General features: G+C 37.8%; 1 protein-coding gene across 1 annotated transcript; it reads left to right on the forward strand.

The window, feature by feature from the left end:
* Positions 1-27,793, forward strand: ube2ql1 (ubiquitin conjugating enzyme E2Q family-like 1). The gene is made up of 2 exons (XM_002933118.4): positions 1-1,534; positions 26,959-27,793. Exons 1-2 carry the CDS (start codon positions 680-682, stop codon positions 27,088-27,090), a joined length of 987 nt encoding a protein of 328 aa, XP_002933164.1. The 5' UTR covers positions 1-679; the 3' UTR covers positions 27,091-27,793.

Consider the following 27,793-nt stretch of genomic DNA (forward strand, 5'->3'; position numbering starts at 1 on the left):
TCTGCTTCGCCTGCTGCTTCCATGTGAGCTGCAGTGTTCCTTCCCTCCTCCCCTCCTTGTACAGCAGCCCTCCCCCCTCTTTTGTGAGGTCTGCAGATAAGAGACAGAAGGGATAGGGCTGGCAGGCGATCAGTACTATTTCACTGCACCAGGAGGAGGTGAAAACAGAGCAGAGTAGAAAAAAAGAGAGATCGGAGCACTGCAGAAAAAAAGGAGAGAGAGAGTCGGGCTGCCATAGTGTGTTTGATACAGGGATCCTGCTAAGCTGCCACCACCGATGATCACGAAAAGGAAAAGGGAGTCAGGTTTGTAGTAGGCTGAATGGGGATTAATCCACTGAGGAACAGCCAAGCAAGGCAGCCCTGCTGTCACAACAGACTCATCTACTTTCCCCAGTGTTCATGAATCACTCTGTCTGCATTTACCTGCTTGGTCTTCCTCAGCTGCGCAGTCCCAGGCTACAATTTGATTTATGCAGTGTATAAACAGGGAAATTGTTATGGATTGCCTCTGATCGTCTGACTGCTACTGCAATGCCAGGTGCGATCTAAGTTAAGGAAAGCGCATTGGGCAAGGCTCGCATTCAGCGCTGTTAGACTGCTGTGCACTGTTCCACTCCTTCATTGCCCTGAGATAGTGAAAGAGAGGAAAGCAGGTTGGTATCAAAAGACCCTAGAAAATGGCTACTCTGCTGCGGAAAATAGGGCTGATTCGTCTTCATGATAGGGATACGGAAGACCCTAAGCATCATCATCATCATAATCGCAGCCAGCAAGGGTCGCTGAAGGGTAGCAAGGGAAAGCACAGCAGCAACAAGCAGCAGCAGCAGCAGCAAGGAGGCTCAGCAGGAGGAGGTGGTGGTGGGAGTTGTGGGGGAGGCAGCAGCGGCTGCTGCAGCAGCAGCAATAACACAACAACTACTGATGGGATCCTTGGCCAACCTGAGATCAAGGGCAAAAAGGCTGAGCAGGCCCACAAGGACAAGCACTGTATAGCTGGGGGTAAAGAAAAGAGTAGCGCTAGAGAGACGAGCACCCCGACCATCACTAAGGAGTCCAAACAGCAAGGAGGTGTTGCGGGAAATGGAGGGGTAGGTGGGAAACAAAGCGGCGGGTCTTCTTTGCAACCCCTGGTGCCCCCTAATCGGCAGCATTGCACCCAGGTGAGGAGCAGAAGGCTGATGAAAGAGCTGCAAGACATCCGCAAGCTGAACGATCACTTTATTTCTGTGGAGCTGGTGGATGACAGCCTCTTCGATTGGAATGTCAAACTGCACCAGGTGGACAAGGACTCCACCCTCTGGCAGGACATGAAGGAGACCAACACAGAGTATATCCTGCTCAACCTGACATTCCCGGACAACTTCCCCTTCTCTCCTCCTTTTATGCGGGTGCTCAGCCCCAGGCTGGAGAATGGCTATGTGCTGGATGGTGGGGCAATCTGCATGGAGCTGCTCACCCCCAGAGGATGGTCGAGTGCCTACACGGTGGAGGCAGTGATGAGACAATTCGCTGCCAGTCTTGTCAAGGGACAGGTAAGCATTAAACCGACAACAGACACCTCTCTGTTGGTGTGTATGTATGGCAGGAATGCCCATCATAATGTCTTTTTAGCAGTCGGTAAAGTGCAGTTCTTAGTATTCCCTAGTTGGACTCAAACCAGCTCCTCTTCAACTGTTGGAAGGAAGCAGGTTTGGCATCCCTGAAAGTGGTTGACCTTTTTTATAGTTTCTTATATAAAAATATAAGCCCATGTTTAATCTGGAAACATTTGTTTATGTAATTTATGTTTATGTAAACAAAACAGAAAAAATATGATTTCCTCCTCCTATTTTTCTGATCCATTCACAGAATCTATGTATGGACAAATGGATGTATAGACCTATCAAATAAATGGCTTATGTGGATACCATGCATGATGTTACCCAGTGACACCAATTGCTTGGTTAATAAAATTTCTTGTCATACAGGAAAATAAACCCTTATTCAGTCAATGTCACTGACTTTTGTAGGCTAGTACTTCTGTGTAGGATATTATTCTGTAATAATGCAATCTGTGAATATAAACATCTGCCTTGAAACCTTACCAAATACATTGATTGCTTTGGGGTTAATTGGGTCAGTCACAGAACACTAATCCTTTCCCTTTTAGAAAAGACACCTATTATATGTAATGTGCTGTACCAGGAGATTCTGCCAATGCTAATACATCCTTAGTAACACCACTAAACATCAACAGTGAAAATGGATGTATCCCCCCGTTCTTATGATAATGGAAATGATATATTCATCATAAATGAGGTTATGCTTGTCCTAAAAAAATCATCTGAGAAAGTTCAGAACATTCTGTGAAAGGGAAAGCAAATGCTTATTAGTGCTTATTAGATGAATGAGCGACCCCCTCTATTCAGAAGTTGTATAAATAGCAGAAGATTTTACAGGGCTGTGGAAAATAATAACTGGGCTCGTAAAGTACTGGTCCTGCAGCCAAAAGATTACATACTTGGTAGTGCATTGTTACATTCAAAACTTGAGAAAAAGGACTGGCACAACACAGGCAGAAAGGCAGGACATGTAGTACTTATCCCTTTATATTTGATTTAACACACATTTCAGTTTATAATGTTTATAGTAATATGTAAGGATGCTTTATTATAATGACAATATGTTTTTTATGTGAACCTTGGATTTATTTTAAGTTTGTGTAAGTTAATTTGCACAAGTGCGTGTGTGTAAAGAGATAGCCCATAAATAAGGCATATTCTCTACCTTGTGCCACTTCATCCATTTGTCTAAGGTGTCATCCATAAGATCTTCCTCTTTATAATAATAATATATAACACAAACAATCCAGTCAGGATATAAATATGAGCAAGCCAAAAGATAAATCATCCATTTATGTCACAATACACCTATAAAATGGGTGTCCAGGATTTACCAGTGTGGGATCTATCACCTCAATTGAAACACTGCATGAAACACTGCATGAAAACATCGTCATTTTATTGTATTCCACTGAAATCATATATTGCCATGTTTAGTTAAATATGCCCATATCCTAGTGATTTCTTTGAAATCAGATTAAAGGGAAGTACCTATAATAAAGTAATGGAACTATTTGTGGGAAATGCAGGACCTCCATGATTTACTGGTAGATAATGAAATACCCATTAGGCATCTATGCTGTAATACACATTTATTAAAGAAGAGAATGTCTTCATCTTTGTATTTGGCCTTGGATGTTCATGGTTTAGACAAATGCCTTAGAGTACATGAGATTAACATGATTTAAAAAGTTTCAGATTCAGAAGCAAAAAAAAAAGTCCTAGCATTTAAATCAATGTGTCATTCAAACCAGTTTTCCAGGTGTTTGTTAATGTGTTTAAACCCCACACACCATTCAGATGTTGGCAGTGCATGGAGTCTTTCCATCTCCAGCAATTATCTATTACATTTTGGCTCAGATCCTAGTGCTCTGTTACAATCTCTGGTGCATATTATACCAATCTCAATTTCACTTGGAGATCATGTTAAACATCTGAGCTCCAGCAGGGATACTTCTCATAATTGTTATCATTAGCAAAATGACTCTGATAAACTAAGGTTTGCTCTTCAAAGTATCACTTAGCTTATTGTTAACCTCTCTAAAATTTTAATACAAGAACACTGTGGGGTTTTGTTGGGGGGGGGGGGGTGTCAAAAATTTAATGAAGTAAAAATGATGAAATGTGTTTGTCATTAGAGCAATGCAAATGCACCTTGTATGGTTAAAGTTGGTTGATCCGATTTCATTATATCAGCTCAACCAAAGCAGTATATAACAACTACCTTGATATGGTTATGAATGTTGTTACATATGTGTAAGGTTATGCAAATGGATATAACAGTATATGTACATTTATTTTTATAACTAGCAGCATCACCAGCACCCATCAGCTACACATGTGTCGTGTAAACCATATCTTTACATCTAAAAAATATCAGTTTTGTGCCAATTACAATGAAAAAATAAAGCAGTGTGTATGTGTCTACCATAGCCAACACCCTTTTTAGCAAGGTTTTGACAATAAAAAGATACCATCTTCAGGCAAAAGGTTATAATTGAAGGCTATCTGCTTGTTTTTAGGCATTCCACATATGGCTCATTGCCATCATCATGTATGTGATTTGATGATTCATTCCATGAGCCAAACAGCCAGATACTTTGCAGTTAGGTACATATGTGGTGAGCAATTGGCATTTGACAGGAATAGGTTACAGAAAAGGTCAAGGACTATTTTGTACCCTGGGTTTCTCAATTACAGTACGGCAGGTGACACATCCCTCTCCTCTGTTGTCTCCATAGTTGAAGTGGTCTGTACTCCATAACCAAAAGCTTCTAACAGATTTACAAACATACACAGAGCTCAGTTTTGTCTGCAGTAACTTCTTGTTACCCTTCTAAGGGGGCAACACAGGAGGTAAATATACCACACAGTCACATCTAAATTATACATTCTGGTAGTAGGGATTTGGTCGAACCCCGAATCCTTTGTAAAAGATTTCTCTGAATACCGAGCCGAATCCTAATTTGCATATGTAAATTGGGGTGCAGAAGGGTCAAAGAGTGCTGCATGTGGTAAAAAAATTTCAACTTTCATGTTTATGAGACAAAAAGTCACATGATTTTAAGGATCCAGTTCGGCCAGGAGCATGGATTTGGCCGAATCTGAATCCTGCTGAAAAAGGCAGAAGCTAGTGTGAAGTCCAGCTGAGCTATTATAACCTTATTGTTTTTATTTTGTTAAACTTTAGGTTTAGGGAATGTTTGTAGTTTCTTTAATAATTAAAATAAAAAGCCACAATGACACAGGATTAGTTATAGATTTAGACCCAAACCTGAACAGTATCCTCATTCATGTTGGCACTGACAGGCTGGGATGGCCCATAGGGTAGTGCGTATGCCTTGTATGTTGTGTTCTCTCAACATGGAAAATAAATTAGAATATTAAAGCAACAATAACACCAAAAAATGAATATTAAAGTAATTAAAATATAAGGTACTGTTGCCCTGCACTGTTTCATGTTTGTTTCAGAAAGACTCCTCCTTTTATATCAATAATATACAATAGTTTATATCAATAAGCTGCTATTTAGCTATGGGGGCAGCCATACAAGGATAAAAAGGAGAAAAGGCACAGGTTAAATAACAGATACACTCCCCATGGCTACACATCAGCTTTGTTTATATAAACTATAGTAGGGATTTGAAGGAAACACAACTTTTAGCAGTGGAGGGCAATAGAACATAGTATATTAATTACATTTATACTCTTATTTTTTGGTGTCACTTTTCCTTTAAAAACAGAGGAGTCGAAGTTGGCGGTTAACTGAGGAGTTGGAGTAAAAGGATTTACTCCACAGCTCTGGCTGCCATTGTGATAAATGAGCCATTTAAAGTATATTTACATTTAAAAGTGATGGCACACAATACAGTTTGTTGCCCATGGTTAAATCTGCGCCGCTGTGGGCGCAAAAAAAATGCCATACCCTTTTTTTAACATTAGAATCACATTACTTGCAGCAATTCAGCTTAATTGTGTTGAAATGCCATTCTCAAAAATTCTCTGTGGTTTGCTGCAAGTCATATAATATACTTGTGGCGATTCTAATGTTACTGAAGGGGATGGCTATCGGGGGCAACAAATCTTAGGGCTCTGGCACACATCTCCCTTGTCACGGGCGTCTAATCTCCCCAAACTACCATCCCACCGGCGAAAATGTAAGGCGACATAATTTTCGCCGGTGGGATGGTAGTTCGGGGAGATTAGTCGCCCGTGACAAGGGAGATTTGTTGCGGGCGACTAATCTCCCCGTGTGCCAGAGCCCTTACTGTGTGCCATCACCCTTGTTTTATCTGTTTTGCAATTGCAAATAACATTTTCTGGCAGTAACAGTCTTCTTTTATATGTAAATGCTTACTGTACAGTAGCTGTTTAGAGAACCATGAAAGAGATTTTTTCCCTTGCTTATCTCTACTTCATAACTAAAACCATAGTAATCCCAACATTGTATCTGTTATTTTCTAAAACACAGCTGAACTAAATGATGAATATTATTATCACTTATGTTGCCATTCTCCACTTCTTACATCAGGCTCCTTTCAATGAAACCCCTTTCTATTTATCCCCATTTGACCTTTGGGTTAGATAATCACTTTATAAACACGTGGCAATTTTAACAATCCACTTAATACAGATTTCATAAAGCTGCTGAGCAAATAGATACCACTCATATCACAGGGAAGTTTACCAAATCAGTTTTTGCTTATATAGGTCATGAGGGACATTATATTTAATGCATTGTCACACATGGAATGTACAGTATCGGCAGCATCTACAGGTAAGGGATCCCTTATCCGGAAACCCGTCTCCCATAGACTCCATTTTAATCAAATTATTCAGAATTTTAAAACTGATTTCCTTTTTCCTCGTAATAATAAAACAGTACCTTGTAATTGATCCCAACTAAGATATAATTGATCCTTATTGGATGCAAAACAACCCTATTGGGTTTAATTCATGTTTTAATGATTTATTAGTAGACTTAAGGTATGGAGATCCAAATTACGGAAAGACCCCTTATCCGGAATACCCTTGGTCCCGAGCATTCTGGATAATGGGTCCTATACCTGTATTACATTACAATTAGGGACAAACTTGTTTAAATTTGAACTTCAAAATCCTGATGGCTTCCCAGCATGAAATATTATCACATTTATAAACACTTTCCTGAATGCTGGGAACATTTTGAGCCATGAATATTAATAGAGGCTTAAAGTTTCTTTGCTATAATAAATAGTTTCAGCTCAAAAACAGCTTGCAAATTTAAGTATCACCCACAAGTTTAAAGCCCTAAAATGGGTGCAAAACTCAGCACGCATAGACACCATTCACAAAGGTACTTGTGCCCATAAGTGCTCCTAACAACCAGCTCGAGCAGAAATGTGCCCATCCAGCCTGTTCTAATGAACTACAGGCAAATGCATTTATTGATGCAAACAGACCTTGTGATTACCTCCAGCTTGGACATAGTTCCAGGGTTCCACTAGCAATTTCAGCAAGCTAATAGTATGCCTTTATTAACAATGCACACTGGAAGTGCTGCCATTCTAAAATTTCTGATTGATTCCGACCCCCCTCCTGCTCTGCGCTTACAACTTTAGTGTCAGAGCAGGTCCAAGAGGGGCCACATCTCTAGTTAGTGCAGAGAGCGCTATTGCACTAGAAGAGCCGAATTGGTAAGATTCTTTAATAGGCCACTTAATGGTATAAACTATCTATTGGTTAAAGGGGTGGTTCACCTTTAAGTTAACTTTTGTATGTTACAGAATTTTCCTAGCAATTTTGCTATTGGTCTTCATTATTTATTCTTGATAGTTATTGAGATCTTTGCATCCCCTTTTGACATCTTCTTAGATTCCAAATGGGGGTCATTTTATTGTTACTTTTATTCCTTATCTTTCTATTCATTCTCTCTCCTTTTCATATTCACATCCCTCATTCAAATCACTGCTTAGTTGCAAAGGCAAAAAAGACCCTAGCAACCAGATAGCTGCTGAAATTTCAAACTGGAGACCTGCTGAACAAATAAAAACAATAAAAGTTAATGTAAAGGCGAACAACCCCTTTAAGTATAGTTTTCCTTTAATTACTGATGGCTACAGAGTCAGAGTGAAACAAGTTCAGGAGGGAAAAAATAACAAAGAACATTAGAAAGATCTTTAAAATAGAACTATGTAGCATATAGATAAATAAATCCAGACATACAGTAATATGTAGCATGAAAACATCTATTTAAAATCTATTGTTCAGGCATACAGTGTCAATTTGTACTATAAATGGTACTTTTTACAGTTTTTCAGTACCTTTTTATTGAATTCATTACAGCAGGGGACTGTAACACTTCTTTTGTAGGTATATGGGGTCTGTTTGAAACTGAAATTTAAACAAATTGTGCCAAAACAAGAATTTAAATTAAATAGATCTGCCCCTTATTGTAGAACCATGCCCCTTGCTTGAATGGTTCCAGGATATTCATATATCACAGTTATATGGAAATTTAGATGTATTTCAGTGTGTAACTGATCTTTAAAAAGAGTATCTTTAAGTAAATATATTGTGAAAATGTTGAGTTCAGTGAGAACTGAAAGCTACTTCAATTAAGCATTAAGGAGAAGGCCACCTACAATTTGCTCACCTATGGGCAGTGGAATGAGTTCAGATCTTATTGTCTTATATTGCAGTTAATGGGTTAAATCATTAGAATATTTGTGATGGTTGGAAAGCCTGGGAGAAGTAACATAAGGGGACGATGCAATTACTTGGGTAGCAGGTCTGGAGTAGACAACAGATGGCAATTAGGAGAACATTTTTAGAATATGTGAATAGATATTAGAGCCAAACCACATAGTACTGTATAGGTAGTTGTCATTACGTGAGTTTTTATCAGGAAAGAAAAAATCAACACAAGCTCTTATTTGGCATTGAAACGTTTTAGTACATTTTTTTGCCATAACAACCCTAAGCTTGATTTGGTCTCTGGGTCTATCAGCAAAACCGGAATACAAATGAATATATAAGTAAGGCCATGTAGCAAGCAGGGATTCTAATTATCTGGATACTACACAAAGATATAGGGTCTGCATTCACTATATTTTTCTGTAAGTGTTTGGATCCTGCTATGAATCCGGGCTACAAAAATATATAAGAAATCTATTTAGAATCTCTGCCATAAAGCAAGACAGGCTTCTGCTGGCTGCCAGAATGGAAGTAGAAATAGTCACATGAGCACCAGAAAATGGGATCCCTTTGTAAGTATCTAAGTTTTTAAGTACAAATAAATGTTCCAGTAGTAATGTAAACCAAATCATTCAACAATTTATGAATGGCTGTTTAGAAGTAATAAGCAACTACCAGGTTTCTATAAACCGCAGAAAAATGTTCAAAATGGCAAAAATTCACAGAATGCATTGGAGTCAATAGATTTTTTTTCTCAAGAATTTTCTTACTGCATTGAAGTTAAAAAAAAATTCTAGTTTTTTCCTCACCCTCCCAGGGTTTCTTATATTAACTGCACCACTTATTATGGTCTATGGCACACATGGAGTTTTTACTAGTTGCAGCAATTACTACTTTCATCAATACAGCATTGGTTCTCCAGCAAATTACTAGTGCTTGAAAATGTGCAAACGCATTTATGAAAGGTGGTCCTGGGCGATCTGTGATGCTTTTGATTTTATATGGCAATGGCACTGTGGGTGCCGTGGTCCTACGGGACCAATAGCACCTTTAAAATGCAGGAAGTATTTCATAAATGACACTCAAAAAACACTGTGCCTTGATGAACAGCTCTGGGCTGTAGTGTTTAAAGTGTATTTTTATGTTTATAACACAATAAGATCAATTAGCAAAACAAAATCTGTGGTATAATATGGTATAATAATACTTACAACTGTCTTGCTTTTCGTGGGACAGTCAAGATTTTAACAGCTCAGCCTGCAGTCCCAGATTCTTATTGAAAAGTTCCTCATTTCCCTTTGATCTCCTGCACTGAACGCTAAAAAAAAAGATGCAAAGTTTCTTAAACTTAATTAGAAAAGTAGGCTTTTGGCAAAAAGCCCAAAATACTCAACAGACAACACCTTCACTGAGATACAATTGTACCTAGTAAGATAAGCAGGTCTCTTGGGGGAACTGAGATAAGCTTCTTTAAGCGCAATTTCACCTGCATTAGCAAATCTGTAATAACACATAAAACCCAGAAATGTGTTTAAACTTTACATGACCTGCCAAATTTTGTAAAATGGGAGTAGTATTTTATACGCGTCACTTATTTTTGTCCCTCTTTGCATTTTTAAATGTTGGGAGGTATGTAGTCACCTGATGTCACTTACTGGACTACTAATTTACTTCTGGAATGTAAAGTCTGAAGCATGAAAATGCACGATATTGCAGCTCAGTTACACCAATGATGTAACCCTTTGATGTTAGTGATAATTCACGTGACTAATCGGATTGAAAAAAATGAGTGTTACAAGAAAATTAAAAGAAGCACTAATGTGATTGTAAAATGCAATCAAGGGAGTGATTTTGCACTCAAACACATAGTTCACTTCATCTGTTTATTATAGATGGATCTATAAAGCACAAGCAATCCAAAAAGAAACGGAAGCAATTACAGGCATAAGTATGTGTGTTATGCTCTAACCTATTCTCAGTAGGTTTTAAGTAACTTCTACGGAAATACAGACTTGTGCAAAGCAGATGCTCTTGTGCCAAAAGCACAGGTTACTTTTCCCCACAGATCATGCAACAGCTTTCTAGTGACACACAATTCTCTCTTGGGATTATTGTGCCAAGATACTCATGCACACACATTCCCTTGCAGACTGTTAATCTGCTGTCTGAGTCATATCTCACTTTGTTCATTATTCTCAGGACCTTTAAAGATTGCAACATCATCTGGAAGTACTAATCAAAGCGACCATGTCAACTGGATAAATAGTGGATATCAGCCACACGAATAAGATTTTTCAGATATTTTTTTCAAGACGCAATTTAATGAAAAGGAAATGTAAAGTTACTGGGAGGTTACCCTAATTATTTAACCTCCCACTCCAAACCATGCACAGCAGGGTGCTGCCATCTTGGCCCATGCTCCCAGGTAGTCTTTTCATAAGTTTAGACTTGCCATATGCCAAAGCCAATGCTCTTTTTAAAGACAAAGAACACTGACTCTGGGTAGGCTGTAAGCAATAAGACTGACATTTCTAGCAAGTTGTCACATCTATTTTCTTCTCCTTTAATAACTGATTTGCCTTGTATTGTGACTATATTTACTGTAAGTTGTCAATTAGTCCTTAGGTTTAGGCAATTGACAGCAGCCAAGAGCACGCTCTATGAATCAACAGAAAAGTTGAGGGGCTACTGGGGGCATCTCCACAGGGACAGCTACTTTCTGACTGTGTAGTATATGTAGTATTTCAAACATATGTCCATGTTAATCTTTAGTTTTCCTTTAATATTTTCCTGACACTATGGAACATTTCAGTGACTTTGGCATCTATCCTTTATCTGCTTCCCATACTGGTAAAAGGCAACATTTGACCTGGGCCTGTAACCCATATTAGTCAATCAGTAGTTAACGTTACAGGTTTAGTGCAGGTAGACTATTAAAAGTAAATATCTGATTGGTTACTATGGTTTAGTAGTGCATAAGCAAGCTTTGGTCATGTTTCTACATAGTCCTTAGGTTTTTAAGTAATATATTAAAACACAGATTTTTGTTAATGGCAGTCCTTTTAACACATCAACCCTTGTCTTAAGTAGTAAGCAACCATTAGAAAAAAATATACCATAGCTATTCGCTTCAGATGCAAGGAACATTGTAACCATACTAAGAAACCCTCTGACCAATAGGTTACAGGCCATTGCTCTTGAGGAATCCCTTCTTCTAATGTATTTTGCTAGTCATGTACAGTAAAGTAAAACTACATTAACCTAAAAACTGTAATGACCCACAGTTAAAAAAAGTAACACTAGAGTGACCCAAGAACAAAAATGCAGATAATCACAGTCTAACTAAGAATCTGTCTGGAAGAATGGGCCAAATCACTTCTGAACAGTGTGCATAGTTAGTTTATACTTCTCAAAAGGGATTAAAGCTGCGATTTCTATACAAGGTGACAAAATATATTTAAGAAGATATAAACTCAAATATAGTATTGTAAAGGGCATTGGAAGATGCCAGTTTGTTAGGCACCCCCAGTGAATAAAGTGAGTTACTTTTTTCCCTAGGCAACACAGGGTATCCCAGGGAGAGTAAGCTAAAATTACTTTGACATAAAGAAACCCAAGCTGGTGAGGTTTAATGAAGAAGATCCTGTCTGGGGAACAAAGTAATTGATATTAATAACTGGGGGATGCCAAACAAAAAATTAAATCCCCCCATGCTTTTTTTGTTCTTGTTCCAATGGCCCTGTCTTTTAAGTGGTAAAAGCTTGTTTCTCTCTAAACTACTCTACAATATACATTAATTACATATTTAAATTGATTTCAAAGTTTTTTGCACAAGTCTGTATTTCCGTAGAAGTTACTTAGAACCTACTGAGAATAGGTTAGAGCATAAACACACACTTATGCCTGTAATTGCTTCCGTTTCTTTTTGGATTGCTTGTGCTTTACAGATCCATCTATAATGCAAAATCACTCCCTTGATTGCATTTTACAGGTACATATAACTTTAAAATCAATCCAATGTTATTGCTATTAAAAGTGATATCTGCCACTTGGTATTCTTTGCACGTCTGGTGAATGGGAAGAAATGGAACTGAATTAGGAGAATTTTTTTTTTCCTTCAATTAAATCATTCATATAAGTTTTCATGTGTTTAAACCATGAAGTAATGAATCTGGCACAATATATTGTTGAAATCCAGATATCTATTAGCCCTGAAACCTGGCGAGAATAGGTTTGCCAAAAGTTGGCAGGTGTTTTACTGGCTAGGCTAGTAAAATAAAGGCTGGGTGGCAACACTAGGAGAGGATTATATAGGTCCGTTGATGCAGTACTTTCTTGATGTGTCTGAACATTAGCCTAAATTTAGCCCAACTCATAGGTGGCCATATCAGGAAAAGATGCAAAATAAGCAAATCTGTACATGTATACCCGGCTTAAAACTGGACAAAACCTAATTATTATTTTTTTTCTTTTATGAGGCCATTAGGTGGTATTTTTGGGTGTTCTTTATCCCAGTAACAAAAAACCCAATATTTGACATTTATTATATGAGCCTTTAACATTTATCATTTTATTATTGAGAACCAAAGCTACACATCTTTACAGGAATACAATTAGGTGGATACTAGAGAGTAATACTTAGAAGCACAGAGGAGCACTCTGGACATATTCAGTGCATCCTTGCATTTTCAGTAATTTTTTCAGTAATTGTTAGGTTTGAACAGATCGCAAATATCCCGAAAATGCTTCCAGAAAAATCGTATTAGTCACGATAATATCGTATTGGCGATCCGAAAGTCACAAAATTTTCGTACCAAACAATTGTAAACAGCGGCAAAACCGATCCGATATTTTCGCACTATAAATACAAAAAAGTCGCACAAGCGGCAAAAAAGTCACAGAACTGATCGAGTGAACGGTCGGAGCGTTCGTGGATAAGTAAATGTGCTCCTAAGTATATTTAGGGGCAGATGCATCAAAGTACGAGTTGAATCCCGAAATGGGTAAAATTTGCATTAGATACGATAGTTTCTGATGATCGGAAATGTCACGAAAATGCTTATGAAAAAATCGTAATATTCACGATAATATCGTATTGACGATCCAATAGTCCAAATTTTCATATCTGAATGATCATAAATGGCAGGAAAACCTTTCTGACTGTGCATGTTTTTTGAAGCCTCCCATAGGACTCAATGGCACGCTGCAGCTCCAACCTGACCCAAAGAAAGTCACAATAACGAAGCTTTAACCCTTTAAGTGCCAGCAGAATTTGACATTTCGGTTCCCCTCAGTGCCAGACGTTTTGTAAGCATTCTGTGCTCTCTCAATTTAGGGGCTTTTACTGGGGGAAGGGTTAAGTTTAGGTAGGCAAACTATATATTGTTTTTTTCCGGAGAACCTGAGCTTTCCAAATCTGCCTGAGTTTTTGTGTATTTCCACTTCTGGAACAAGATTTAGAGCTTGAAATACAAGAGAAAAAAGAAAAAATACTATTTTTCATGATATAGGGATTTATACCAGAAACATATTTTATTTTGTGGACAAAATTTCAACTGATTTGAAAAGCCTCATATCTCCCGAACGTGCCAATACTTGATATGTATAGTTTTATTGAGATTTCTGACTTCTATAGATCAAAAACTCCCAGCAGTACATTACTAAATTTTCAAAGCATTACAGCAGAATACGACATACTTTAGATTCCAAAGCCAAAAATCCAGGAACATTAGGTTTACCCCAGGAAACCATATATTTTTGAAAAGTACACATTCTGACGAATCCAAAATGGGTAACTATGTCTTCCAACTCCTAAGTACCAAACGGCAATGCTTTATTGAATTTAGCATTAAAAAATTAAGAAAATTCTAAAAAATCGCTCAAATCTTTCAAGCATCATATCTCCCACATAATATTAGGTACCAAGAAAATACATCCTAAATATGAAAGCCAAGGGTCCACAGAACGGTTTGATGCCCATTGTGCATAGGATCACTGATGTATCTGGAATTTAGAAGCCCCCAAATGAAGTTAGTACATACAAATTGCCCCGGAGATCTCTTTAGAAACTGAAAATTCAACACATTTACTGCATTTTCTGTGGGGTAAAAACACAAAAAAATACATTGACCCCCCCAAAACCATATATTTTTGGAAAGTAAACATTCGGGCGAATTCAAAATTGGTACCCATGTCTTTCTACTCCAAACTACAGAGTCGCAATGCTTTCCCAAAATTGCCAGTTTTGGTGAAATACCTGAAAATCACATCAAATCTTCCACTTTCAAGCACCTTATCTCCCACATAACATTAGGTACCAAGAAAACACACCTTAAATATGAAAGCCAAGGGTCCGCTGAACAGTTTGATGCCCATTGTGCATAGGATCACCACTGTATGTGGCATTTAGAGACCCCATAAGGAAGTTAGTGCATAGAAATTTCCCCAGAGGTCTCTTTAGCTACTGAAAATTCAACACGTTTACTGCATTTTCTGTAGGGTAAAAACACAAAAAAATACATTGACCCCACAAAACCATATATTTTTGGAAAGTACACATTTTGGCGAATTCAAAATTGGTACCCATGTCTTTCTACTCCAAACTACAGAGTCACAATGCTTTCCCAAAATTGCAAGTTTTGGTGAAATACCTGAAAATCACATCAAATCTTCCACTTTCAAGCACCTTATCTCCCACATAACATTGGGTACCAAGAAAACACACCCTAAATATGAAAGCCAAGGGTCCACTGAACAGTTTGATGCCCATTGTGCATAGGATCACCACTGTATGTGGCATTTAGAGACTATGCATAACTGAAAATGCAATAAAAATGGCTAAAAATGCAATAAAATACCTAAAAATGCACCAAAATCACAGAAAATGTAGTAGAAACACCAAAATAATACACAAAAAGGTATTGCATAGTGCAGTTAACGAATACGCTATCCGCAATGGCAATAAAAAAAAATTTTCAGGCAAGAATAAAAACGATGCGATAAAAAAAAAAAATTACAAAATTACATAAGTGTGTAAGTAAGTGTGTACATTAGGTAAAATGTGTTTTGTGTGCATGTGTGTGCAAGTAAGTGTGAGTGCTGTGAATGTGTAAAACCCCCCAACCCCCCCCAAAAAATGTATGTGTGTGTGTAAGTATAAGTGTGTATTAGTGTAATAAGTGTGTGTTTGTGTGTGTACTTGGGGTCTAGAAACTGAAGATCTGCAGAAGAGACACGAGCAGGCACAGCAGCAGCAGCCCATGTGAGGGGGTGCAGGAAGCGGGGTGGGGGGCAGAGGGGGAAGCTGGAGAAGGCAGAGGCACTGCAGGGGAAAGCCACGTGGATTCCAGGTATGTGCTATGGGGCCCCTGGGCGATCGCGCCCCAGGGGCCACTCGTTCCCCCCCTGTGCTCGTTGCCTAGGGGCTAGGGAGCGAAGGAGCAGCTTGAAAAGTCCTGTGGCACTTAGGCACTTTGATACACAGGACGTAGATTCTACGTCCTGTGGCACTAAAAGGGTTAATGAATCCGAAACATTCGTACTCGGCGCGACAAACGCGATACAATTGAAATTGTCGCACAAATAGTCGCAAAGTACGAAAAAGACACGCAAATTAACGAAAAAGTCGCAAAAAATATGAACAGTACAAAAAATAATTTTTTTTTGCCTTTGAAAACAATCGTACTTTGATAAATGTGCCCCTTATAGTATACTACAGTGAGATGAAATGGCTCACTGTGGGTATGCCTTCCCTATTCCTAGAGTACTTTAGTGTGCTTTAGTTCAGAGAGAAGTTTAAACTAATCTTTTAGGGTTAGAGAGAGGTACTAATTATCCATGTGCTATACTGTGGCTGTAATAATCTCTTACCCACTCTGCAGGAATCAGAAGAATCTGTAAAAACTTCTAGAAACACATATGGGTGCCATATTGTAAAAAAGAAAAAGTTCTCACACATGATGCCTTCAGTTTCTCTGTTAAAGATATGAGGCTAATAGGGTTACCTGGCTGGTATTTTACCAGCCTGGCCAGTAAAAATGAAGCTTGATGTCAATATTATTAATAGGGAACAAAGGCAAAAAAAAGGTGGCAACCATAGAGGCTACTCACATACAATTTAACTGCTATTTTTTTTTTTTCATCCACACATGAATGGCCAAATTGCATTGATTCATTTGTTGCAACTGATGACATTGCAGCTATGTGTTTTACTCACCATCAGCCATATGTATAAATTTGGCCCCATCCCTGTTTCTGTGTTGCAACACACTGAGAGTTTTAGACTGTTAATCTACTATATAACAAGAGCAAAGTGTAAAGGGCATATTGTATGTTTCCAACTAGCTCTGGAATGACAAGTATAATGTGAATAAATTAGTTATTACTGCAATCACATTATTTAGAACCTAACACTAATATTTTTTATAGTAAACATGCAAAAATACAAAATTAGTATACAATTCATTACACAGATTAATAAAATATAAAATATTTAGTTCAAGAGTTATTCAATGTCTTTGAGATGGGAATTGTATTTACATGAAACCCAGGAGCCTTAGCCTTTGTGACCTTTTGCAGCATGAATATCTTCTGTCACATTCTACCCTACAGGTGACATGGCTGACTGGTCGCCTTAGAACATGCTCTGTCTCTGAGCAACAGGGCTGTCTCCTTCCTTTCAACAAAGCTGATATTACTTTCTCATAGGACAGACAGAGAGATCATATTGTTCTGTACCAGAAGATCTCTGCCAACTACTTCAGCTACTAGCCTAATTATACACTGAGTCAGTTAGTTCCCAAGCCAATCCTATCATTAACACTTCAACTTCATAATCACAGAGTTCATAGTCGTGTTTTTAACTTACTTTCACCCAAAAAAATATGGTTTTACTTTTCAGTTTTAAATATAGAACACTGATTTAATATATATATATATGTATGTGTGTATATATATATTTTTTTGCAGCAGCAACAGCCACACACAAAATAAAAATGACTTTCTTATGTTTGTGAGACAAAGTTTTTAGGGGACACATGCCTGACACGTGATGGTATATATTCAACACCTACTGTTTGTACCTAATATTCCTTTTTTGTTTGTTACCCAGTGTTCTCTCCTGAGATGATCTGCTCTTCCTCCATAACACTGTAATACTGATTTTATACTGACTTTTGACTTGGGTTTTTGACATTTCTCTGCAGCCTAATCTTTTTATAAGTCAGCCTGCTGACTGCAGTTTCTCTAAGATATGTGATACAGGCTGAAGAAACTGCAGGCTTGATCTTTGTCACAGTTGAGCCTGCAGCTACTGATGCCATTATCCACCAAGTGAATCTGCTTTTTTTCCCTCTGTTGGCATCCATGATTATTCCAATAGTACCTCAAGCAAGAGCTGAAATCGACCGATTCTGTTATACATATACAGGACTGCAGCAATAATCTTGTGACTGGTTATGTATGTTGCGCTTTCAGTCACTATAACCAGCATTTCACAGTTCCATTTATATCTGTGCTATAAATATAACTGCTGGTATTTTCTGTTGTGCCGTAAAAGTACTCATTAGACACAATAAGTAGATTGATTTCTTGCTTCCTTGGTAGGCGGTAATACTGTCTACTGGCAAATAATATGTATTAGACCTGACCAGCAAGAGAATAGATTTAGCCCTCTAAGAATTTCTTTCGACATGAGCCTTAGCAAATGCTCCATAGATGTCTTTATATGGTAATATAACAGACCCTGCAAGCAAAAGTACTTATAGTGGATTATAGCTAAATCTTTACCATTAACAATATAATCAAGTTGCTTCAGTATTTTTTCAGCTAATGGTACATTATGACTTCATTATTCAAAAATGTCCCACCTTCCAAACAGTAGGTTATAGTTTACTTTTAGCCTACTTAAAAAGTGAAAATCTAGGAAAAAAATTAGCAGGAAAATGTATTAAGTAGAACTGCAGCACTTACTCTCTCTATTCAGCCTTGAGTTCTCTCTAGTTTGGTATATACAGTAATTTACAAATAAGGCACACTGATATTTTTTATAATCTTTTTATTGCTTTTAATACAAAACAGTAACAAAAAATATACATACAAAGAGAAAAGAAAAAATAATGTGTAATCAAGACACAGTGCCTTTGTGAGTTAAAGGAGAAGGAGCAGTAAAAGCTAAGTAAGCTTTATCAGAAAGGTCTATGTAAATACAGCCATAAGCACTCACAGAAACACTGCACTCCTCTATCAAAAGAAACACAGGATTTCTTGTCTTTTTTTGTGTATACATGTACTTTGGTATCGCTCACAGAAAAATTCTTCATTCATGGGGCTGGAGTCTTTGCAGCTCTTTCCTCTCTCCCTTCTCCTGCTCCTTCTTCCCATTAAAATTCATAAGAATTCACTCCCCTCCCATCAGAATGTTTGTTCTATGCTACCAACAGCTAGATCTGTAGCAGGAAGCTACGAAGATCAAGCAAAAATGGTAGCTGCTATCTTAAACAGGGAGTTTATAGGGCTATTTACTCAGGTGTGGTAAAGCTGCACAATAAATATAGTGTTCTAGCTTGCATTAATCTATAGGCGGTAAAATGCCAAAATGACTTTCCTTCTCCTCTTAGGGGCTCTGGCACACAGGGAGATGTCACCTCGATTTACATTTTCGCCAGTGGGATGGCATTTCGGGGAGATTAGTCGCCCACGACAAGGGAGATTTGTTGCGGGCAGCTAATTTCCCAGTGTACCAGAAAAGAACAAAAAAACATTGCTGTAATAATGGTAATCCTAAAGGGAAATGTCCCCAAAGTCTAAATTACTATATTGCCAAACCCAGTCAAATTTATCAGGTGTGAGATGCACACACTCATGAAGAAAACATATTTTTTATTAGTATATTATATATATACATATACTACTAGATCTTTAGTATGGCCATATTGTAGTAGTAAATAACAAAAACATTTACTCTGGCAAAATTATCCCTGTAATTTACTGAAAAATTTGTTAATGAATTCATTGCAAGGTAACATCTCATGGACAGAACCATAGTATGAGAATAAATAAAGTAATGGACAATATTAGCTTTTAGGTGAAATAATAATGTCTGGGTCTAGTTGTCTTGGGGGTAAGGCATGGACAAAGAAGGAAGCAGGGTATTGGGAGCTGCAGATTGCAGTCTGGAAGCAAAATACCAAAAGGATCAGGCAAGAATAATAGCAAGCCAGGAGGAAGAATGAGACCACTGACCTACAACTGGGCAAGGGGCTGGGTAAGGAAGGAATTTTTTTATAAAATGCTGCATATATAGATTTATTTCAATAACCTATGAACATATAACATACCACCCAACTGTCCCGCTTTCTGCAGGACTGTGCCGGTTTTAATAGCGTATCCCGCTGTCCCGGATAGTTTAATGAATGTCCGCATTTCTGTAATAGATTACAGAAATGTGGAACATTCATTGAACTATCCAGGACAGCAGGATGCGCTGGCTTGAGCCGGGCGCTCCTGCTCTTTATGCTCCTTATGCAGTGGCAACAGGCCCTTTTATAAGGTTGCGCCTGTGTGTATAGACGTCAAACGTACGCACAGGGTGCAACTTTATAAAAGGGCCTGTTGCTGCTGCAAAGGAGCAGTAGAAGAAGAAGGAGCATCTATGAGGGCACTGTGTATGGGGGCTATTGGGGGCACTGTGTATGGGGGGTACTGTCTATGGGGGCAATTGGGGGCACTGTGTATGGGGGTACTGTCTATGGGGGCAATTGGGGGCATTGTGTATGGGGGTACTGTGTATGGGGGGCTTCTGTCTATGGGGCAGTTGGGGCATTGTCTATGGGGCACTGTCTATGGGGAGCAAGTGGGGGGATTGTGTATGGGGGGTACTGTCTATGGGGGCACTGTGTATGGGGGGTAAAACTGGTACATAGTTATAACTGACTGCCTTCTCTCTATATTTGTATTTTATATGTAGAAGTTGCTATATTGTTTTCCTTAGGTAGTACAATATAAGGGTATAGCACATTTTGTGTCTGATCCCACCATTTCAACGTGAATTTTTTATTTAAAAAAATGGGGTGTGGTAATTGGGGGAATGGTCACAAAAGTGGGCGTGGTAAAAAAATTGCCACACTGCGCGCGCCAAATCTTTTTGTCCCTATTTTCAACTTTTCAAATGTTGGGAGGTATGATATAATTTCTAAGCAAAATTAACCATTATTTTGCTCTCTTGGAAACTTTGCTTTCCATAGTTTATCCACTGGGCATAGTTAATTTGTTTAGTTTTTTTTTTCCATTTATATTACAAATTTAGTTTCTTTTTTAAAGGACAAACTGTTGAATGTGATTCCTTGTTCTATATCCTGAATTTTTTACTGTCCACAGTGATGTTAAACATGGCACCACAGTGTTGTTGTTTTGATTTTTTTTTCCACTTTTTATCCCTACCACCACATACAGTAGGTTAGATGCCTGCCTTACCAGTGTCAAATGTTTTGTTTAATGATACAATGATATCCCATTATAAAGATTTGTGTGGAGAATAACCAACATAATAAAATGAAGCACAGATTATTTTATAATAATAAAGCAAAGAACAAAAAGAACAAATACTCTGAATATCTCAGTAAAAGCTGTCCAAAAAAGTCTTTTATGCCCACGTTTTACCACACTGTGCTTCTTTTGTCTTGCGCTTTGGGATAATAAGCCCACCACATGAAAGAAGTTGGAAAGCATTGTTACAGAACTCATTTATTTTGTGACGTTGTTTCTTAAATTGAAAATTGTACTACACAAAATAAATTATTTGTGTTTGTAAGAATTTCAACCTTGATCCCGATTGTTGGGTAGTAGTAAGGAATATATTGGTAATTAATGAAAAAAATTTAATTATTAATTAATACTCAAACCTTTAGAATTTATTTAGAAATTTGAAGAAAAACCAATAATAAATTTAGCATAAATTGAGTTTCCACTTAAGGTTTTTAGTTACATTTTATCAATTGAAATTTAGTTTTAAGCAATCACACTTATAATCTACACCCAAATCTTACTGAGTAGTGTGAGCTTTAATTTACACTTTGTCCTTTGTCCCTTTTTTCTAACTTGGTGTTTCTAGGCCTATTAAATCTATTTATTAGTTTACAGTGGAGCGGAATTTGCAGGAGCTGATGCAATGTGCAATGTGCAGTCAATTGGGGTTTTACAAACTGAATTTATTCATTAAAGTTAGATAGTGGGGTGGGGGTTTCTGCAGTGCTTTATAGAGATTATAGAGAATGTTCATAATTTACATGAGTCCCTGAAGCAGCAGAGCTGACAATCTGAGGACACTATCACCTACACACTGCGGTCAGTTTTATCAAGAACCAATTAACCAGTATGTACATTATGTTTTTGTAGAGTAAGAATAATCAAATATATATGTAAATATGCCCTGCTGGAACAGGACGCAAATATACAGCTGAAGTAGTTTAATATATTTAGGGGCACATTCATCAAAGTACAATTGTTTCAGAATACCAAAAAATCTTATTTTAAGTTCTAAGTTTTCGTACTGTGCGTATTTTTGAAAATGAAACTAAATTCACATTCCACTTTCTGTTTCTAAAGAGCAAAGTCAAACAAACTAGAAGTCCACTGAGACGTCTGTATGATGAGCTGCTCTTTATCTAAAATGCTAATCTGTAGCTGGAGGGACGGGTTTATTTGTACAGAGGCTTTTCAGTAGACTACTGGTATGTTTGACTTTGGCTTCTTGGGACGAGGAAGTTGAATGTGGCTGTAGTTTCATTTTTAAATGTAGCCCTGTTTAGAGCCAGAAATACCATAGATATTAGAGATAAAAAATGTTTAGCACAAGCTTTACTCATACAACCAATGATGAAAAAAAGATGGTATACTGCAACAGTAAAGGAGAAGGAAATTCATTTTGGCATATTACTGCCAATAGATTTGCCACATTAGTGCCACCTACAACAATATATTTATTCTGCTGAAAGCATTGCTAGGGCCCTAGAAACTTTCTCCGTTTGTTTAAGACAGCAGCTGCCATTTTAAATAGCTTTCTGTTTCCAGTCTAGCCATTATAGCTCAGAGCACACATTCCTATGGGAGGGGGGAGTGAGTTTTATGAATTCTTATGGGAGGGGGAGCAGGAGAGCAGAGAGTACTGCTCAGACTCTGGCCATGGAAATTAAGGATTTTTCTGAGAGAGGAATTCGGACACTCGAACAACATGTTTACAAAAAAGGAGACAAGAAATACCGTGTTTCAGTGCACTGTTACTGTGAGTGCTTATGTCTGTATTTCCATAGACCTTTCTGATAAAGCTTACTTAGTTTTTACCTTTCCTTCTCCTTTAAATATGTGTGACTGTATATTCCGTGCAAGGACAAAGTACTTATAATAATCAGTCATATTAAAGGGGGCCGTGCATGCATTAATATGGCTTGGCCAGTTTCATCCTTACTGTCCATCCACTAGCCAGGCGTTCTTGCTGTTCCATCACATCATAGTCAATCTGTCAAATCTTCTGATGCCTTTGTTGGGGTATTTATGGGACCTTCGCAGATCTGGATGTGTGAGAAGGGCCAAAGATGCTCCCCACTTTATCTAAGACCTGTTCATTTAGACCAAATAACTAGATACATGCTATTTGGCCATCTAAATGGATGACATAGATATAGCTATTAGTAGCAGCTACTTGTCAGGGCTACAAAAATAGACAATGGTGATCATGTACTGGTAATTGTCTCTATGTGTGTTTTAGTAGAGGCAATTCTTAGTATTATTAGTCTATGGCAGGGAATTTTCTGGCATTTAGTAGCCGGGACAAGTAGCTGCTACTTAGGGGCATATTTATTATGCTGTGTAAAAAACGGCGAGAAAATTTGACACACATCGGCAGGCTTCGCCGTGTAAAAATGGCGTAAAAACAGCGTAAAATTTGCGTAATTGTTTTATGCGTTTTTTCTTCCACCAGAATTTATGGAAAATAACAGCGTAATATCCGGCGTTCAGATGGCGATCTTTTCCATTTATTTTACACAGCTTTTTACTCCGTTTTTCGGCTAATTAGTTTTACACAGCATAATAAATACGCCCCCTAGTGTCTTCACCCTTATTGTTCTTATGAAAAGCTACAGGGAAGGAGCTATGTATTGCTGTTGAGCTTGCACTCACTTCTCTCTTTATTCTGAGGGAAGGAAGTTTTCCATTCCTGAATTTACATCTGCACACCTTTGCACTTTCTTTCCTCTTTAAATACAAATGACAGATTATTTTTGTGACTTGTCAGTAATAGTGCCATATCACTGGTGGAACATTTGTTCTGTGCTGTTTTAGTTTTGCATAGGTTGTATCATTTTTATAATATTAACATCTGCGTTTCACACATTCTAACTCGTAAGCCTGAACAAAGAGCAGATGTTACTATTTCTAAATTTAAAAAGAATATAACAGTATTTGGTTTTGTGCAAGGATTTCGCTTACACTTTCCCTTCAAAATCATCTGCCAGCCCACAAATAATCGAGAGAAATTAAAAATGTCCGTTTCTCTATAGTCTCCATTTCTTTAATATATTTACCAGTGGGTAAGAATTAAATTTCTTTCATGAAGTTTTATTGAGGGCAGTGTAACTTGGGGCATTTTAATTGCCACTACTGAGGTAAATGACATGGTGCTCCCTTTTCAGATATTTGTAAAGCTACCAATGAACATTAGCAGGGGTTCTCAAGTACATGCAATCAAAATGAGCTGTTTAACATCAGTATTTTTTAGGCATTTGGATTACCTTCATCTTCTTACAGCAGACTATAGCAAACAGCTTGGAACTGTTGGCAGCAACTTCCAGCAATAGTCCTCGGCATAGGTTTCACCCACTGGGAGCAGTGGATGCCAGTAGCATCTGCCTCCTGTCAAGGTGGGTAAAGCAGTGGATGATGTATCCTGAAGGCAAATGAGATTTAAATATTGTGTCCTGAATCTATAGGTGGGAGATCATTATGAGAAATATATATGTATGTTAAAATCATGTTATCTCACTGAACAAGCTAAGAGAGCCAAAGGGTAATTTTCTAATGCAGTGCAAATAGAAAAATATTGGCAGAGTTTGCCATATTTTTTGCTGCCTACCTTTCCAGAATTTATTGTTTACACCAAAGTCAGGTACACAATTCTGACAAGATACTGTAGATGCAATGATTGGTGCCGTTTTTTAAAAAATTTGACATAACTCTTTAATCTGTAAATCACAAGAGGGGGTACATGGCACACTCACTGGCTATTATATTAAAGCGGACCTGTCACTCTCACCTGAAAATTCAGCTACTGGTTCAGATGCAGAAAAGCAGCGCTTTTTTTTTTTTTCTTTTCTGTGTGTTTCCCCAGATATTGCCTATTATCTTTATGCCCTGTCAATCAAAAGTATTCAACTCCGCCTCTATGCCTTAGGCATAGAGGCGTCTCCTTGTCTTCTACGTCACCACTCCTTCTATTCTCCCCCGCCCTATACAGGCTATCAGTCTCGCGTAGCTTTAATGAGAACGCGCACACGTTATGGTAGAGACGCGCCTAACTATTGTGAGCGAGCTTTCTACATTACATGGGCTGATTCTATCCTGTGAGTCTTGGGGGCGCACAGACTCGCAAAGGAGTGTGACAGTTTCTCAATTTGGATGCGAGGAACTATGCGCATCCCTTCATTTACAGCGCATGTGCGATATTAAACAGAGTAGAACTGACGTGAAACATAAAGATGGAGGATCAACATGGCAGCTCACACCCAGCAAAAATACAGCAGCGGGTTGGGAGACAACGGCTTTGCTTACAAAGGTAGCAGAGATCTAGAATAAGTTCTTAAACAATGTAGTTTATATTTTTAAAGTTTATTTTGGCATTGTGAAAGGTGACAGGTCCACTTTAACCCTAAAGTTTTTTATAGGCTATATTAGTCTTCCATTAAATAAACACATTTTTCAGTGAGAAACACAACCATTTATTGGCTCAGAATTTAAATACAAAAATTCAAAAAACAAAACATACTATACCAAATGGAAAGGTACATCCCATGCTACATGGCACCCTCTCTCCTTCCTAACGCGTTTCGCACACTAGGTGCTTCATCAGAGGAAGTATAGTGTGCCCATGTCACTTCCCTTTTATACCCAAAACTATAATTTGCACATTTTTCAGGGTTACCATTAGAGCCCTGTAACAAGCATATATTACATTAAAACCTTTCAAGATTAAAGCCTTTCAGGGTTACTACTAGAGCCCTGTAACAGGCGTATATCACATCAAAGCTTCAAATGTACACCTCACAGGGCCCCCAAATACCGCCCTGTACTAAGCATAAATTATACAAATTAATCAAAAAAGTCAAATCTAAACACTTATAAACAGATGTGAAAAATAATAATAAATAATAATAATATTAGTCTTCCCTCATCCCATCCACTGCAACCCCAAAGTTATAGTGCGTTCACTGATTTTTAAGAGGCTAAGCGTGAGAAGGAGATTGTAGCAGAAACTTGGTGAATACTTCTATTAACGTCAATGGATAAATACTGGTGTGTACAGATATGGTAATATGAAGCTATTGGTAGAATTAGAACTAAGGTTGGCTGGTTGCTGATTTAAATCTACAGATACAGTAGTATACAGCAGTCTGGTAAAATGGCTTGTAAATAAATTTGTTAGTAATTTATTAATTGTGATATGGTGAATGTGTGGTTTAGTGTCATTTTAGATAAAAAGTGATTGGTATTATGGTGATTTTCAAATTTATAACTTCCATGGCTTTTCCAATGAGGAATATATTATATTTACTCTTAAATTGGCATTGCAACCAACATGACATGTCAAAAATATAAATATGCTCAAAATGCTTTTCTGTCCAGTGTGTCCTATGCTTATATGATTTTCCACCATTTACTTTTAAAAAGGGTATATTTTAGCGTTGAGGTAAAAATGTATATGTTATTTATGTGTTGCCTTAAATTTCAGGTTTTAATAAAGCAGCAAAGAGAAAAAACTGTAAAAGACATAGTTCTATAAACAGCTTGTCATTATTTTGCAGGTTTCCAGTCAATTTATATATTTTATCAGTATTACATATCTCTAGGCCAACAGGCTTGAGGGTGAAGACACACAGAGCTACTAGTAGTGCCTACTTGTCACAGTTACAGAAATAGACAATGCTGATCATTTACTGATAACTGTATCTACGTGTGTTTTAACCAGGAGCTTTTCTCAGTATTGTCTATGGCAGGGTTTCTTTCTGGAGTTTAATAGCTGTGACAAGTAGCTGCTACTAAATAGCTCTGTGTGTCTTCAACCTTACTTCCTACTAGCAGCAGGACAGTCCCAAACAGAGTACATTAAAATGGGTGGGGACAGTGTGAATCACAACAATAATGGACATAACTGGGCATGACCTGGGATGTTTAGGGCTTGACCTAAAATGTAGCAAAATTAAAATCAGGAAAGTTGATAGGCAAAAGAGCAGAGAGAGTCTGGGGTTGAATACATCCCCAATTATCATGGGATGTTATCTTGTATAATCACTTGTATTCAGTTTCTGGTATCTCTATATGCAGGTTGTTGCTGACCTTGATAAATGTTGTGACATGGGACCACATTGTCATATTTGTTCTTGCACTAAATAAAATTTGTATTCTCTTTACAGGGGCGCATCTGTAGAAAAGCTGGCAAATCCAAAAAAGCCTTTAGCCGCAAAGAGGCAGAAGCAACATTCAAAAGTTTGGTGAAGACCCATGAGAAGTATGGCTGGGTAACCCCACCTGTGTCTGATGGCTGATGAATAAAAAGCTTAAGAAAAGATAGACTTTTAGGAAGGGAAAAGAAAACAACCTCACCGAGAAAATGAATATATGAATATATTTAAAAATAAATCACCACGCCATCTTCTCAGTGCTGTATATCATTCATCCGTCCTTTTCTACTTCAGCTACAGTTTGAAAATGTGACTGACAGGAACACTTAATTTATTTACGTTCAGAAGTGTTTACACTGGAATTTATGGAAGGAACCTAGAACGTGGAAAGGAATGTTGCGCTACAATCATGTTTCCAGACTGATGAGCGATCCTCTTCAGGTCACTGTAGTGTGGAGGTTGAGATTGCTTCATTTGTCCATTCTAGACGCATGATTTTTCGGCTTCTTTCCATGACAGCAGTACCAAAAGGCAGCAGTGGAAATTCCATCTGTGGTTGCTCGGTTTATTTAAATGTAAATGAAGCCGTTAATATTTAATAGGCGAGCAGTGCATTGCAGGTACATGTTTGCTGTGCTGTTTATCTTTGTCTTTTTTCCTGCCAGGTCAACACAACTTTGAAGATTTGTCTTTATGTGAAGCTGTGGTCCGCTGTGACTCAAAATTTAGACCTCATTTGTGTTCGATGTGATCTGTGTTGGATAACTGACGAAATATAACAGTGGAAAAATAATAAAGAGTTATAGTGTGAAGCTGTTGTAAAATAAAACTCACCTGAAACATTCAA

This window comes from Xenopus tropicalis, chromosome 6 (genome assembly GCF_000004195.4).
Source record: "Xenopus tropicalis strain Nigerian chromosome 6, UCB_Xtro_10.0, whole genome shotgun sequence".
Lineage (NCBI taxonomy): Eukaryota > Metazoa > Chordata > Amphibia > Anura > Pipidae > Xenopus > Xenopus tropicalis.

Excerpts from the sequence above, each read along its gene's own strand:
- ube2ql1 (XM_002933118.4), top strand. The coding sequence starts at position 680 with ATGGCTACTCTGCTGCGGAAAATAGGGCTGATTCGTCTTCATGATAGG. Across the intron at positions 1,535-26,958 it reads CCAGTCTTGTCAAGGGACAG|GGGCGCATCTGTAGAAAAGC; the intron begins GTAAGCATTAAA and ends TTCTCTTTACAG.